This window comes from Cloeon dipterum, chromosome 4 (assembly GCF_949628265.1).
Source record: "Cloeon dipterum chromosome 4, ieCloDipt1.1, whole genome shotgun sequence".
Classification (NCBI taxonomy): Eukaryota; Metazoa; Arthropoda; class Insecta; order Ephemeroptera; family Baetidae; genus Cloeon; species Cloeon dipterum.
The window spans coordinates 21279305-21293007 of record NC_088789.1 but is presented as its reverse complement, the minus strand read 5'-3'; the positions used below and the strand labels follow the sequence as shown (position 1 = coordinate 21293007).

The following is a 13703-nucleotide window of genomic DNA, read 5'->3' as shown; positions in this document are numbered from 1 at the left end:
ATTAAATCGCAATTTTCTTTAATCTAGGGAAACAGGTTATAAAAAGAAGTGCTGGTTTTTTGCTCTAAAGAGGGTTTTAAGAGGGGCCTAAAAGTCCTAAAATTGTGTGGTTTGCGCTCAATGTGGGTGTAAAAGACCAATTTAAATTTTTTAATTCCAGTATGGAAACATTAAAAATCTATTTTATTTTCATGAAGGTGCTTGAAATCAATAAAACATCTATAATGACGAAAAAGTTATACTATTTTCAGATTCCCTCTTCACATATATTTTTTCCCATATGACTGGTACCATTTTCCCGCCGATAAATTGGCAGGCGTCGATAATAAATATGAAATATAAGTGTCCGCGGACACGAAGAGGTCCTCGAACGTTCAGTAACATTAAGCAAATTGCGTCCAGTCGGCTGGCTAATCCATAAGCAGAGCAATTCATCACCGAGTGCGGCACAAAAGGCAACTCGAGAGTGCATTCCACAGCGATTCGTCCACCCCCGAAATACATTTCAGACTCACCCTCGCGTAGGGGTATTTATTTTCAAGACTGTCTCTGCGAGAGCGACCCTTCGCATCGCGCGCACGCACAAAAAATGTACAAAAATGTGGGGCCCCGTGATTTATTGGCATTATTATGTGAGAAGAGCGAAGAAGAAGGGGGTGAATCTGCTCCAACGCAGCGTCATCATCATCGCAAGATCTGCAACCCCATTTTCAGCTCGTTTGTGGTCCAAACTAAAAAAAAAAAATTATTATTATTATTATTGTTTATTCTTGCCAAAGTCATAACATACAAAATATAAAAATAAAATAGTAATAAAGAAAGCAAAGTAAAAACTTTTTGATAGTACAGCTCAAACTCTGTACTCCAATAATCTATATTGTCGTTGACATTGATTCTATAGCCCACATCCTGCTGCAGCTGGCTCTGATTTTTCAATTTCGTTACTGTATCATGCGGCTGCACCATGTTTATGAAAATATTACTTCCGTCACGAGTTCTGACGTCAGCATCAGATCCGCTGTTGCAGCAGCAGCACAACAACAGTAGCAAAATAAATGTGGCATTGGGTCCGATAAAAGTTCCTTTGACGATGTGATGCATGTAACATCATTAGCTGTTTTCTGGATTCTAGTTTCACTTATCGTACGTGTTTGATTAACTATAAGTGAAATATTTCATACTTTATTGAAATTTCAGCCATGCTCAGACTTCAAGCAATCCAAGCAGTCTAGGAATAAGAAAGGATGGGGTTGGTATTATTATTATTAAAAAATACCTTAAACTACGCAATTATACAGATAAACAGCATTAATTTATTACTCAAACAAATTATTTTCTTCTAGCCATAAGAAAAAAAGGAAGCATCAGTTTTAATGCTCCACTGCACAGAAACATAATCAAAAGTAATTAATTATTTTTAATGGATAGTTTAAATGATGAAAGTTGTTAATTCTAGTTAAAGCCGTTAAATCAGCGAGTGCAAAGAGGTTGCATATAATTAAGTGTTGCGGTCGCAGGAAATGCTCTCAATTTAATAAAAGCAAGAACAAGTAATCTGGTAAACATTATTTAGAATAATTTAATCTATGCTTTAATTCCAACCAGGAAAAGAAATAATTCAACAAATATTGAAGGTAGGATAATTTAAAATTTAACTTTGACATTTTTATAAGCCAGACCAAAGCAAGGTCTCTTTTCGTTTTGCATTGATCATGATTTCATTTAAAAATTTTAAAAAGTGCGCTGTGCAAATATTTTATTCGATTGTCTTATATTTTCTCATTGGATATATTACAGGATGGCGCAACGCATTCAATGGTAATATTTTCTCATTGTTAATATTAACTTTATAAACAAGTGTATCACAGCGCCATCTTACAAAACTGTCCGAATCGGGTCTAACAAATATAAGTTTCCCAATGAAATGGTAATTTAATAAGACATTTTTTATTCCCACCAACTATATTAGCTATTTCAATCAGGCTACATATGAAGAAGCCAAAAAAATTTGTGAAAGAGAACACATGGCGGTAACATCATTCGACAATCCAGACGAAGTATCGCAAATATCAGATTATTTGCAGTATATAGGTTTGCTCGTTTTTTTTTTCAAAAGAAGCCTGATATTAACATTAAAGTCCAGGATTATCGGATGATCCAGTTTTCGCATCAATTTCTTTGGCTGGTGGTGGAGCAAGCGCATTTTCAAATTGGGGAACTGGTAGCCCTCCTGGTGGACCAGGCAAATGTCTTGTCCAACAAGATGGGCAATTTTACAATGGCTCATGTAACACAAAAAGCTATTTTGCCTGCGAGGATCCCCAAAAAGAAGACCCATCAACTTTGTAACACCTATGAATGCTATAAATCAATTTCTAATCTTGAACTCTATTAGGGGATTGGACTCTTTAAGCTCAATCGCAGACGGTTTGTATAAATCATAAAAATTAATGCTCTGCTCATAATAAAATTATAGCGGTTTTGAATTTTGTTGGAGGGAAAAATTTAATCGTTCCAAGTGATCAAGCAACCGTTCCCGAGGCAAAAACCATATGCAAAGATCAGGGCCTCGAACTAATGTCCCTGAATTCAATCACGCAATTGGACTCAGTGCAAGACTTTCTCGGGGACATCGGTAGGTGGGCTCTAATGGAAATATAACTATCGAATAAATCCTGTTCTAGGCCTATCATCGTCAACGCTCTTGACGTCAATGTCTAAAGTAACCGATGGAGGCTCAGATTGGTTAGGTGAATTAGCCTCTGCATTGATTCCACCAAAAGATCCATCCACTGACGGCGATTGTTTGGGACTCAACTCCCTTGGTCTCGTTGGAATCACGTGCGATATGGTCTCGAACTTTGTTTGCCAGGTTCCTGATCCACCAGGAGCAACAACGTCTTCTCCCAAAACGGTTGTGGGTAAAACCACGACAGGTAAAACCACAATGGATGCTACACCAACCGAAAACAGCAGTGACGAGTTCGTTTGCACACAAGTTTTTATCTCTTGATAACTAAAATGATTTAAATATAGGCTTTCTTCAACTGGCTCCGACGCCGAAGTGACAGAACTATCTACTGAAGGGGGAGCAACGTCTCAAACAGAACAGGATACTTCAGAATCTACGTACATTTATTTTAATCTTACTTTTATGTAAATGCATTGCTAAAAATAATTATTTCAGGGCAATTTTAACTTCTACTGTATCAACTGGAACAAGCATTACTCCACCTCGAGCAGCTCCTACTACTTTGTCGTATAACAGCCAACAAAACACAACTGCTTCAATATTTGGAACATCAAATACGCAAACCCAACCGGGAAATACTACACAAACCAGTGTGTCAACTTCTAGCACTTTGCAACCAACAACCTTACTAGCGACCAATACAACAAGAAGTGAAATACAGAATTCAATTTATTCAACAACCACGTCAGCAGCAGCGACGAATGCAACCACGACTTCAACAACATCTTCCACGAACACTTCCACAACTTTAACAACTACAACACCTGCATCATTCACCACAACTTCAACCTCAACCACAACTTCAACTTCAACCTCAACCACAACTTCAACTTCAACCACAACTTCAACTTCAACCACAACAACAACTTCAACTACATCCACAACAACAACAACCACGACTTCGTCAACTACTACAACAACATCAACAACCACGACGAGCACCACTCTTCCACCTGTATCTGGTAAAAATTTTCCAAACAGAATAAATTTGGATTAATTTAAATTCATCATCTATAAGTCTTTCAACTTTCATCACAGGAGAGAACCACCATTCTGCAAAATGAAGCAGTTTGGATTAATGTAATTTATTCTACCGGATTATATTTTCCTTGAATTTTAGGTAACCTATGACGAAGCTGTGAAGAAATGTTCTGAAAAGAAAATGAAACTGTTAACCTTGGATTGCTATAATGAATTTTCTGAAATAACTGCAAAAACTACCGCTTCAACAGGCAAATATTGCGTTTTCTCTTTTAGAATATCATATTTGATATAAACATCTTAAAAGAATGGTACAACGTCCCATACTTTATTGACTTGAGATTTGTCAATGGGTACTACATTCCTTCAACAAGCGTCATTACATCCACCACACCTATAAATAACACTGCGCAAAGTGGTGAATGCTTTACATTTAAACACAATACATTGTGGACAACGCCATGTGACCAACAAGCATACTTTATTTGTGAAAATATGTATAGTTGTACTTTAATCAACACCTCAAAATATTAATTTCTTTGCCCACCTTCCTAATTAGCCCAACACACAGTTCAGGTTTGAGTGTATTTTTCTCGACTATGCATTTTATTTAAAACGATAATTATTTTTCTTAGTGCTTTACTCATTTTCAAAACGATATTTCGTGCCTCTCTCGATCGACGTAAATTTGAAATTCAATATCAAAATTAAAAAAGTCTTATATAGTCTGATAGCTTTGCATTGATGAGGCCGATATCTACTGCAAATCAATTGACAAATCTGCGACTCACATCACATTAGATATTCCATTCGAGATAGATGGTGAACCATTTGATCTTCTGGCATCTTCAAGTACGAATTGAAATATAAACTTTAGTTCGTTTTTCGTAAAATTCATTTTATAGATCAATTGAACTCTCGAATTTGGGTTAAATCAACTACATCAAGCCAAGAATGGATTCAATTGAACTCCAAGGGCCAGTTAAATTGGCAATCAGGTCACCCAAATTCATCAATGGGAAGCTGTCAAATGATGATGAATGGAAAATTGCATTCCCTGTTTTGCAATGCGCAACTACCATTTGTTTGCGAAACGTAAAAAATATTTTTGACCATATTTCATATTTTAATATTGAATTTTGTTCTGATTAGCACGCTGAGTTTAACTGAGCGTACGTTCCTCTAGTAAACAAATTTAATGCCAAACAGAAAAATTAACTTTTAAAATTTAGATTATATACTGAGAACATTCACAGAAAGCTACTTCATATCAGGATACCCAGTTGAGTGAAAATATATTTAACATAATATTATACCATTTTGTGAAAATTTAGGTTAGCAATTATCTAGCTGAAGATTGGTGCAAAAGCAATGGACGTTCGTTTCTCAGCATTAAAACTGCAGTACAATTTCAAGGATTGATCTATGAGCTGAAAAAAGACTCATCATCAATCCCACAGCGTAATTAAACTCATTGCAAAATATTGATATTTAATTGTCAATTGAAAATTATATACCTTTAAGATTCTGATCTTGTACTGGGAATTGGACTTCGATTGGTAAACAACATGGACTGGCAATGGTCAGACCGAAGTGTTGCATATGATCCCTCTCAAGTTGGATGGAAGATCACGGGTTTCGCGAATGGCGTGGATGTAACAAGTACTGGGGATTGTGCCGGAATTTACTTGGGGAACTACACCACAATCACTTTTCCTTGCACCGAAAGAAAGAGGATATTATGCAATTAAAATTGATTTAGATTGAAAAAATATTTGTATATTTCCACTGCTAATTATTCCTTATTTGATTTTAATGATGTAATCAACAGCACAATTTATGCAATTTATTGGTATAAGAAATAAGTGTGTTCTAACTTTTAAATCAGTTTATTGGTTTTGTTTTAAAATTAAAAGTGAGCCTGTTGGTCAGAATTGTTCGAAAGCACAATTTTAGTTTCAAATCTACGCTGAATTTGTACCTTTGAAAAATATTTTTCATCTAATTGTTGACTAAACATAAAACTCATTTGGTTTTCCCTCTTGAACGATTATCGTTTTTATTGCAATGATCAATCACGGGCGCATCAATCGCAACAGTGCGCAAGGGAAAATTATCTTCCATGCCATTGATGATAAACTACTGCAGCGAGAAGTTCCATTTTTTTTATCTCGCGACGGGTAATGAGGTCATTTTTATTCATTACCACAAACATGCAATATCTGATGCAAGGCGAGTAGATACAGGGGGCATCTCTGTGTCAGCGTTTTCCTTTCTTATATACATTACGAGCGCGACGATAGAAGATGATGAAAATTTTATAATCTATAATAGCGGAATAAGGGCACGGCTCTCGAGCCGAATCCATTTGTCTCTTTTGCCGCGCGCTCAAGTAAGAAAAACAACAAAGTTTTATGATGCATATTTTATTACATGGTGTGAGTGTGTATCTTTTTGAATAATAAAAGCATAAAACACCGCCGCGTAGCTACTGCTCACACACAACTCGACTTCACTTTGTCGCATTCTCGATGACTAAGCTTTAAGTCCTCCAGGACCCCCTTTAGCACGGCCAAGTCAGTTAGAACATTGGGGGATATTAAAAGGCACAAAAATTAATAAGATTTGCGTTGTACAAATTTCAATAAAATATTGCAATTTCTAAAAGTGTCCCAAAATCTCAATAAAATTTATGAATCCCAAGCAAGAGCTAACCAACTGAAAAATTTAATTATAAAATATGCCAGTCGGCATGCATCTCAAGCACACCGACAAGAACTTGTTCAAGAGTTGCCTATAGGGGGCAATCGATTTTGATGCACGCACCAGAATTACTGAAGGCTGCCAGCTGCTCGCCGCCGCCAGCGAGGAGTCTCTTTCAGAATTGTAAAATCTCGGAATTACCTGCCACAAATACTTAAGACTGCAGCGTATGAAAGATTTTCCTTCTCATTGCAGAAGAGAGAAGTCGGATAATGAATATGTGATTAGTAAGTGATTAAAAGTAATCGTGCTTGCAGGAAACTGCTACATTCTGTCAGCATTTTCTTCGCTTTTTAATTATTCTGAAATGTGTGCGTGATAAGGACTTTTGTTTCATCTTTAACTCAACTTCTTAAATGAAGTAGTAGAAGAATAAACAAAAATATTAATCGGCAACTCCCAAGATTTTTTCTAATAAAAAATGAATTTACGTGAAATCGGAATTATTGAATATTTCCGATGGAGGCGGCTGATACAAGAGGGCCCCGGTCTTCTTCTCTCACTCAGTCAGGGCTGTGGTGTCGATAGGGCGGGGGGAGGAGTGAAATAGCTGCACGCCACATTAAGGCTCCTTCGGCGGGTAAGTACACAAAGGGGATGCTGCAGCAACTCAAGGGTGGATGGATACTCATCATAATATCGCCATGAATGCCCCCTCGCATTTGCCAGTCACGCTCAATTTGCCCTTTTATATGGTAAAAAGCCGAGCGGCGGCGCAGAATTTTGTCTGTGTTGCATTAGCACAACACACACACGCGCGCGCTCGCTTGCGATTCTGTGCTGTGCAACTCTTCTTCCTGCCGCTGCTGCATCTGCCTTAATGGAAGCCGGCACAGTTTAAAATGGCGTTTTGATGTGCAATAATGCAGCCGAGCATTGACATGCAAATGCATCTCCCCGGTCGTGCGTCGCTCGCTGGAAGCTGTGCGACGCCGACACAGGATCGCAGGCAGCCAGCCAAACGACGACGGAAATTCTTTTTTAAGTGACGTCAAAACTGAACGGAGGAGGACATGTTCGGAAGAAAAATGGTCCTGCTGCCGGCACATACTAGTTAAACGAATTTCCAAACGCACTGCGTCTGACGTGCGCTTCTCCGCGCATAATTTATGTAATTCTGCATTATTTTCACTTCATGAACGTCCCCGGTGTTATTCCGAGTGTGCAGCAGCAGTAGTTCGCTCCACGGAGTTCGCGGATTATGTGAGGCGATTTGCATAAATTCTGAGTGGTGTTACACATCGCCGGAAATTTCGAGAGACGCGCTTTCGCAATGAGTGAAATATTTAGATATGAAAATGCAAACCAGAAGTGCGGAACGAGGAGATCACTATCTGCAAAATCATCACAGCTCGCAGAAGCTATAGTTTGATGAGTTAACTTTGAGATTTTGATTCACCAGCGTGCCAGGGAAATCATCATATATACGCGTCAAATTTAAATTATTGATTCTTGTAAATACTTTTAATAAATGAGTCACTGGAGAATTCGTATAGAGAGGAATCTCTATTATTTTTATTTAATTTTTGCCTAAAACTAGTTAAGTAGGGTGCTTTTATTTAAAATAAAAACCTCAAGATTTTAATGCTTCAGTTTTAATAAACTTTTTCCTAATTTACAGTAAATATCTGATTAAGTAGAGACTTTAATAATAAAAATAACACGTTTTAGTTTCTTCGACAGTCAAACTAAACAACTTGAATTATTTCGATTTTACACATAAACAATCTTATTTATTTGTCGCCAAACAAAGGAGCCGATCCGGCAAGCGGTGTATCATCTGGGCGGGACATCTGTGCTCCATAATTGAAAATCTCAGGCTGAAATAATCCTTGAGCTGGGAACAACTGCCGGTCCTGATTTACAGCTTGTTGCACACGCGGCGGCGTTGGCCGACGTCTAGCTTGAGCGCCATGTATAATTCAATCATGTTTCGCGGCTTGGAAATCATCCGCTGCGTGCAATGTTAAATTAATACCCTCTCGACGCGGGTGCTACGGCGGCGACGGCGGTGGCACCACAATATATAAATCCACGGTTGCAATCTACGCCTGCATTGTGATGCAAATGCAGAGCTCTTATTTGCAGCCAACAGCGTGTAGTGCATAATCCGTGAATTATGGCCAATAATTACTGCTGCATTCACAGCGGAGAGTGAGAGAGACCACCATTGTCAAACGTAATTACGCGCGTCTGTCTGTCTGCGCCACGTGCAAAATTTGAGCTGTCGCTTCAAAATCAATGAGGAATTCGCCACGACTAACCGACACGACACTCCCCCGAACGCTGAAAAATGCCAATTTTCACGTGCCCTCGATGCCGGCAATTTCCATGTCAAATAATTGATGAGCCTGCCAGCCGGCGAGGGCGAATTAAAATTTGATTCAGTGAAATATTTTATCGTGTGCCAACTTTGACGTCGGACCGATGGATTGTGCTGACTTTTTCGACCGCGCTTTGATGTTGCCACTCGTGCTCAATTTATTTATGCACGATCAGACTGATTAAATTATGTATCAAGTTTGCCGCATTTATCCTGTGTAGCATTTCAATAATTTTAAAAACGAACCGGCATTCGAAATCCAGTGCATCGACATGAAATAGCACAAAACAAGTGAATGGTTTTTTTCATTTGTTTGGGTCTGTTCAACGTGGAATGCAGAGGAACAAAACATTTTCATTAGAAGCACAAATCGAAAAATGCTTTTCAAGTGTTTGCTGTTTTTAAAATGCAATTCATTAAGCGGAGAATTTCACTGTCATGATGCAAACCGGTGAATTGATCGTGAAGGGAAGGAATAAAATCAGAAACGAAAATATGAATCGTAAGATTTTGAATGAACGATGTCGAGTACCAATTATGTGGTTTTCAGATACCTATATTGACTCGTAGAACGTTTTTGGAGAGGTAAAATTGCATGGTCCAACAAGAATTAATCGCCTCCTTCGTTTCTGACCAAAAAGAGTTTATATTTCGAAGAAAGTCAACATTTTTATTTGGATCGGTACTTACTGTTTTGCAACTTGTAATCATGCACTTGAAATGGGAAAATTCCAAGCGTAAAATCTCCATAAAATATTTTTTCCTAGACATTTTTGTTTCATCAACAAGCCAAACTCAGTTGAAAATATTATACATAATGTGTTCACTTGTGTTTTGTAGTCTATTGTTCTGGGATAATGCGTAATCCCTAAAGCGGGCAATTATTTGAGTAAGGAGAAGCGGCGAGAATAATAATACCAAATTTCCTGTTCGAGTGGCTGTTGTCATGACGATTCTAATTGCTCATGTTGGGACCAAATCCGATTAAAGCGTCTTTTCTGCGCAGAACAAAAATGAGGCTTGCAGAATTTGCGGGCTTCTTTCTAGGTGGGCGTTTAAATTACGAAACAAAAGAGCTGCCGACGGCAACAGGGAGGCAGTAGGCAGGTGGGTAGCCTCCTCGAGGAATTTATTTGGCATCGCACTTTGCCCGGCTGAAAAGGGTTATTTCCACGGAAGGCAGGCAAAAAGCCTTCCACTGTAACTCCTCCTCTCTAAAAGCGAAGCACTATACCTTGAAATAATCACTGCTCCGCGCTCAAACTCTCGAGTGGTGTGTACATATCAGAGCCGCCACTGCTTTTTAGAATTATACTTCTCTCTCTTGCACTCACTCCTCGAGCCCGCTTCACTTTCTCATTTCCCTTTAGTTCTGCCAAATTCAACTCACATACAGGCCGAAATTCATTGAACGAGCAATATAACTTGCGGCTTCCTTGTGTTTTGAGCGACTTTCCTCTTGGTCTCCTTATAATTGCGGCTCGCTACTTAAGCCCACTAACAACGACCGACGACGCCTGTGGGAGTCACGAGTAGGCAACGTGTATTACGCTATTGTCGAACAGGTTGCCTAAGTTCTGATAAAATCCTGCTAATGGTTAGAAACATTGTGTGATGCTGTTTGTTTTATCAAGTTTTAATTCTATGATATAACATAATTTTTTCACGCTGTAAATCGATACGGTTAATCAAGACTAGAATTTTGTACAATCCATGTCATGTAGTTGGTGGTATCGGTGAAAAGTGAATAGCTGCCTGTACTGCGGTTGCTGCTTGTGATTCTTTCGATCAAAACTCCTCTGAGGAAATAGCGTCGCAATGTCGAGTTGTAAAACACCAATCCGGTTCCTCCTTCCTTGATACTCAAGCCATTGTCTGCATTGATTTAATTTTTTACTTGCTTAAAAAACGTCTCGCCTTATATAGACCAACCTGTGGCACAGAAATTCTCTGTGGGATACATGTACTCGGCAAAAAAGACGCGGTTGCTTCCAAAACACTCAACGTACGGAGTTACTCTCAGGTCGATTTTCTGTAGGTACCTTGCGTTCTGCCCGTCTGTCAACGCCCGGCCGACCAACTGTTCTTTAGGAGTTAGAACTTTAACTTCAAAAAATCGGATTTTCTTACTTTTCCATTGCTGTTTGCAATCTTTTCTAAATCGTAGTCGACATTCCAAAGACAAATGGGTCGAACCGAGTCTGTGACGTTGATTTGACTTTCCCCTACAAGCACCAGAGCCAAGTCGTGCCTTTTGCTTCCGCTGCTGTGATTGTAGTCAGGATGAATCAAAATTGATGCTGCCTACAAGAAGTACGTAAAAAAATCAATAAGACCACTTGGTTAGTTTTTGTTAACCCTCAAATTTTGCCGCGATTCCTCTGCAGCATTGTAGAAATCGTACATGCCAAGATGAATGTCAACTTTGCTGGCGGCCAGTTTCTTGCCGAGTTCATCAAACAAGCAATGGGCAGCTATGAGCTCAAATTGATTCTCTTCACTTAATTTGTAAAGAAATGAAACCTGTAAGAAGTGCCTTTTGTGAAATGAGTGTCGCTCCGCAATAATTATATTTGGGATCAGAGCCAAAGTGCAAGGTGAGGCTCGCGTGCCAAGGGTCATGGCCTCTGATAGCAGAATCGTTCGAGAAGCAAGGCATTTCCTCCGCTTGCACTTGGTAATTCACGCTTCCACAGTTTTCGAAGCTCTCTTTTATACCAAAATCTAAACAACAAGAATAATTTTTTAATAGCAAACTCTAACAAATAAATTTATAATTTCACCGTGTTTCTTTTTCGTCTCCGGGATGGCTGGCATGGCTGCTATATCCGTTGAATAAGACGCAATAGTTTTGATATCCAAGAGTAGATCTAACCAAGCAACGCGACTACTATTTTCGCCCTTAAAACCTTCTGCTCCCCTTACGTAATAACGGCCTCCATCTCGGATAAGTAGGAATTTTTTACCTTCGGTATTACAACAAAATTAAATATTTTTTCTGCTAAAAAAAACCAGCTCACTCCATGAATGTAGACTCTTATTTAAGCAAATTAAACGGTTGTATACACCACAGAGTAAGTTTGGCACAAGTGATTCAGAGGAGAAGCACTTTTCAGTGTCCGTGTAGCCACTCAAATTTCCAACAAATCCCTGCAGAGTGTATCTAATATAAATGGGTTCAATTCGAGAGTGAAAATTATTCCACTTACATAGGAGTCCTCTTTGCTAAACTGGAGCTCTCCGTCCCTCGAACTGTCTTCATTCCACAGGCATACTGGTTTTAAACTGTCACTCAAGTTCAAATTCTCAACGTTCCACACATACAAATATGGCATCCCAACCATATTTATGAGATGCGCGTCCAACACCTATGTGTTTGCATTTAAGCTGCTCGATTGAAAAGACTGCTATTTTATTTCTTACCTTTTGATTGAGGAGTCCTGACCCTCTACCTTTATCAAAGAATTGAAATCTGTGGCATGTGCTCAAATCATCCTGCGTCTCACATGGGCCACCGTAAATCCTGACTCGATTGCCCTTCTTGAATTCTTTATAAACTTCCTTGCACCCTTTGATTTCACATTAGAGGGGTTGGGTTTTACATTTTTATTTTTTTTACTATGCGTCGCGAGGATAGTTTTTTCCGAGATGAGAATGCCTCCGCAATCGACTCTTTCCGATGTTTCCAATACGACGTGCCAAGGAGCTTTTTCTTCGCTGCTTTCGGATTGCCAGACACCACAATCGCGGAAACTCAGGTTTTCAGGTTCTCTTGAGAACACTTAAATTTATTTGTTAAAAAATAAAACGGAAAATTTTCATGGCTGAATTACCTGGTGCTTTGATAGATGGTTTAGGTTTTCCGTAATCTGGACAGTCTGTCACATTTACAAGCTGCAAAAAATCCAATAATAATTTGTAATCTTAAGAATACGATTATTTACCTTTACGTCAATCCCATACCTACGAGAACCATTTGCCGTGCAATATTGAAAAGCGCATATGCCAATAAATATGCAGATGCAAAGATTAATTTGATCGATTTTCGCCATTTCTGCTAAAATTAAATGAAATTGTTTATAGATGCCATAATGCACGCAGAAGGGCATGACGCTGTAAAAATGTTTAAGTTGAAACTAAACGCAGCTTCCTCGGTGTTAAGCAAAAGCTGTTTATTTTAGAAATGCGAAAAAATATAGCAGGAAGCTGTATTTAATTTCAACCGAACAAAAAATTGAATGATATTTCCGTCTGACCTTTCCGAAATAACCAAATCTGGCCTTTAGGATATTCTGTGAAACACAGGGGAGTGCTAATCAGTCGCAAACGAAACAGCAATCGTGAACATCAGACACAAACTAATGCTCTAAAGGCTGGCTTTGTCTTCTCGTTCATTTCTGATGGTTTCAATGCCGAAAAGCAATGATATCAGATCAAAGGCATAGAGGTCACCAGTTAGATAGTGTCTTTACTTCGTGAAAATATCCGATCGCTGACGAGAGTCCAACAGATTGTGAACCGGACATTCTAAAAATATGTTGCTGGAGATGCGATACTTCTCAATTTATTAGAAATATTTCATTATAGCACGAGGAGTTCAATATGAATGTATCTGCCTTCCTCGCCAGTTATTGCCTCGAGAGGAAGAAAAGAAAAAAATTCTGCAAATAAAAATGCCATTAGATTATATTTTGCTTTCACTCCGCTCTGGAAAAGCTAATAAAGCTTTCTTTAGTACTCAATATCGCTTCGCGCATTATTCAATGACGTATCGCTCTGCTGAGGCTCTGGTATTGAAAGGGGGAGCCTTTGTCCCGGCCGAGGCAAATTCACTGCGTGTGTCATGTGCAAAAATATGAGAGCGCTCTCTCTGTGCGCGGGAAT

At 38.8% G+C, this 13703-nt stretch overlaps 2 protein-coding genes across 2 annotated transcripts; one reads left to right on the top strand and one right to left on the bottom strand.

Moving 5' to 3' along the window:
• The first annotated feature begins 1063 nt into the window (after positions 1–1063).
• On the top strand, positions 1064–5569 carry LOC135943667 (serine-rich adhesin for platelets-like). Its single transcript, XM_065490317.1, has 25 exons — positions 1064–1143; positions 1198–1249; positions 1344–1403; positions 1457–1550; positions 1606–1634; positions 1798–1818; positions 1869–1927; positions 1983–2091; positions 2144–2345; positions 2396–2427; positions 2477–2635; positions 2685–2982; positions 3037–3129; positions 3188–3714; positions 3771–3820; positions 3873–3984; positions 4041–4230; positions 4293–4309; positions 4369–4415; positions 4468–4585; positions 4639–4828; positions 4886–4905; positions 4966–5015; positions 5068–5194; positions 5258–5569. Exons 1-25 carry the CDS (start codon positions 1096–1098, stop codon positions 5482–5484), a joined length of 2931 nt encoding a protein of 976 aa, XP_065346389.1. The 5' UTR covers positions 1064–1095; the 3' UTR covers positions 5485–5569.
• A 4865-nt stretch (positions 5570–10434) lies between these two features.
• LOC135943668 (uncharacterized) lies at positions 10435–13183 on the bottom strand. Its single transcript, XM_065490318.1, has 13 exons — positions 13076–13183; positions 12764–12873; positions 12653–12713; positions 12439–12600; positions 12243–12388; positions 12029–12187; positions 11840–11969; positions 11603–11785; positions 11343–11543; positions 11178–11293; positions 10950–11123; positions 10752–10899; positions 10435–10694 (listed from the first exon to the last, which is right to left on the bottom strand). Exons 2-13 carry the CDS (start codon positions 12869–12871, stop codon positions 10504–10506), a joined length of 1779 nt encoding a protein of 592 aa, XP_065346390.1. The 5' UTR covers positions 12872–12873; positions 13076–13183; the 3' UTR covers positions 10435–10503.
• Between the last annotated feature and the right edge of the window lie 520 nt (positions 13184–13703).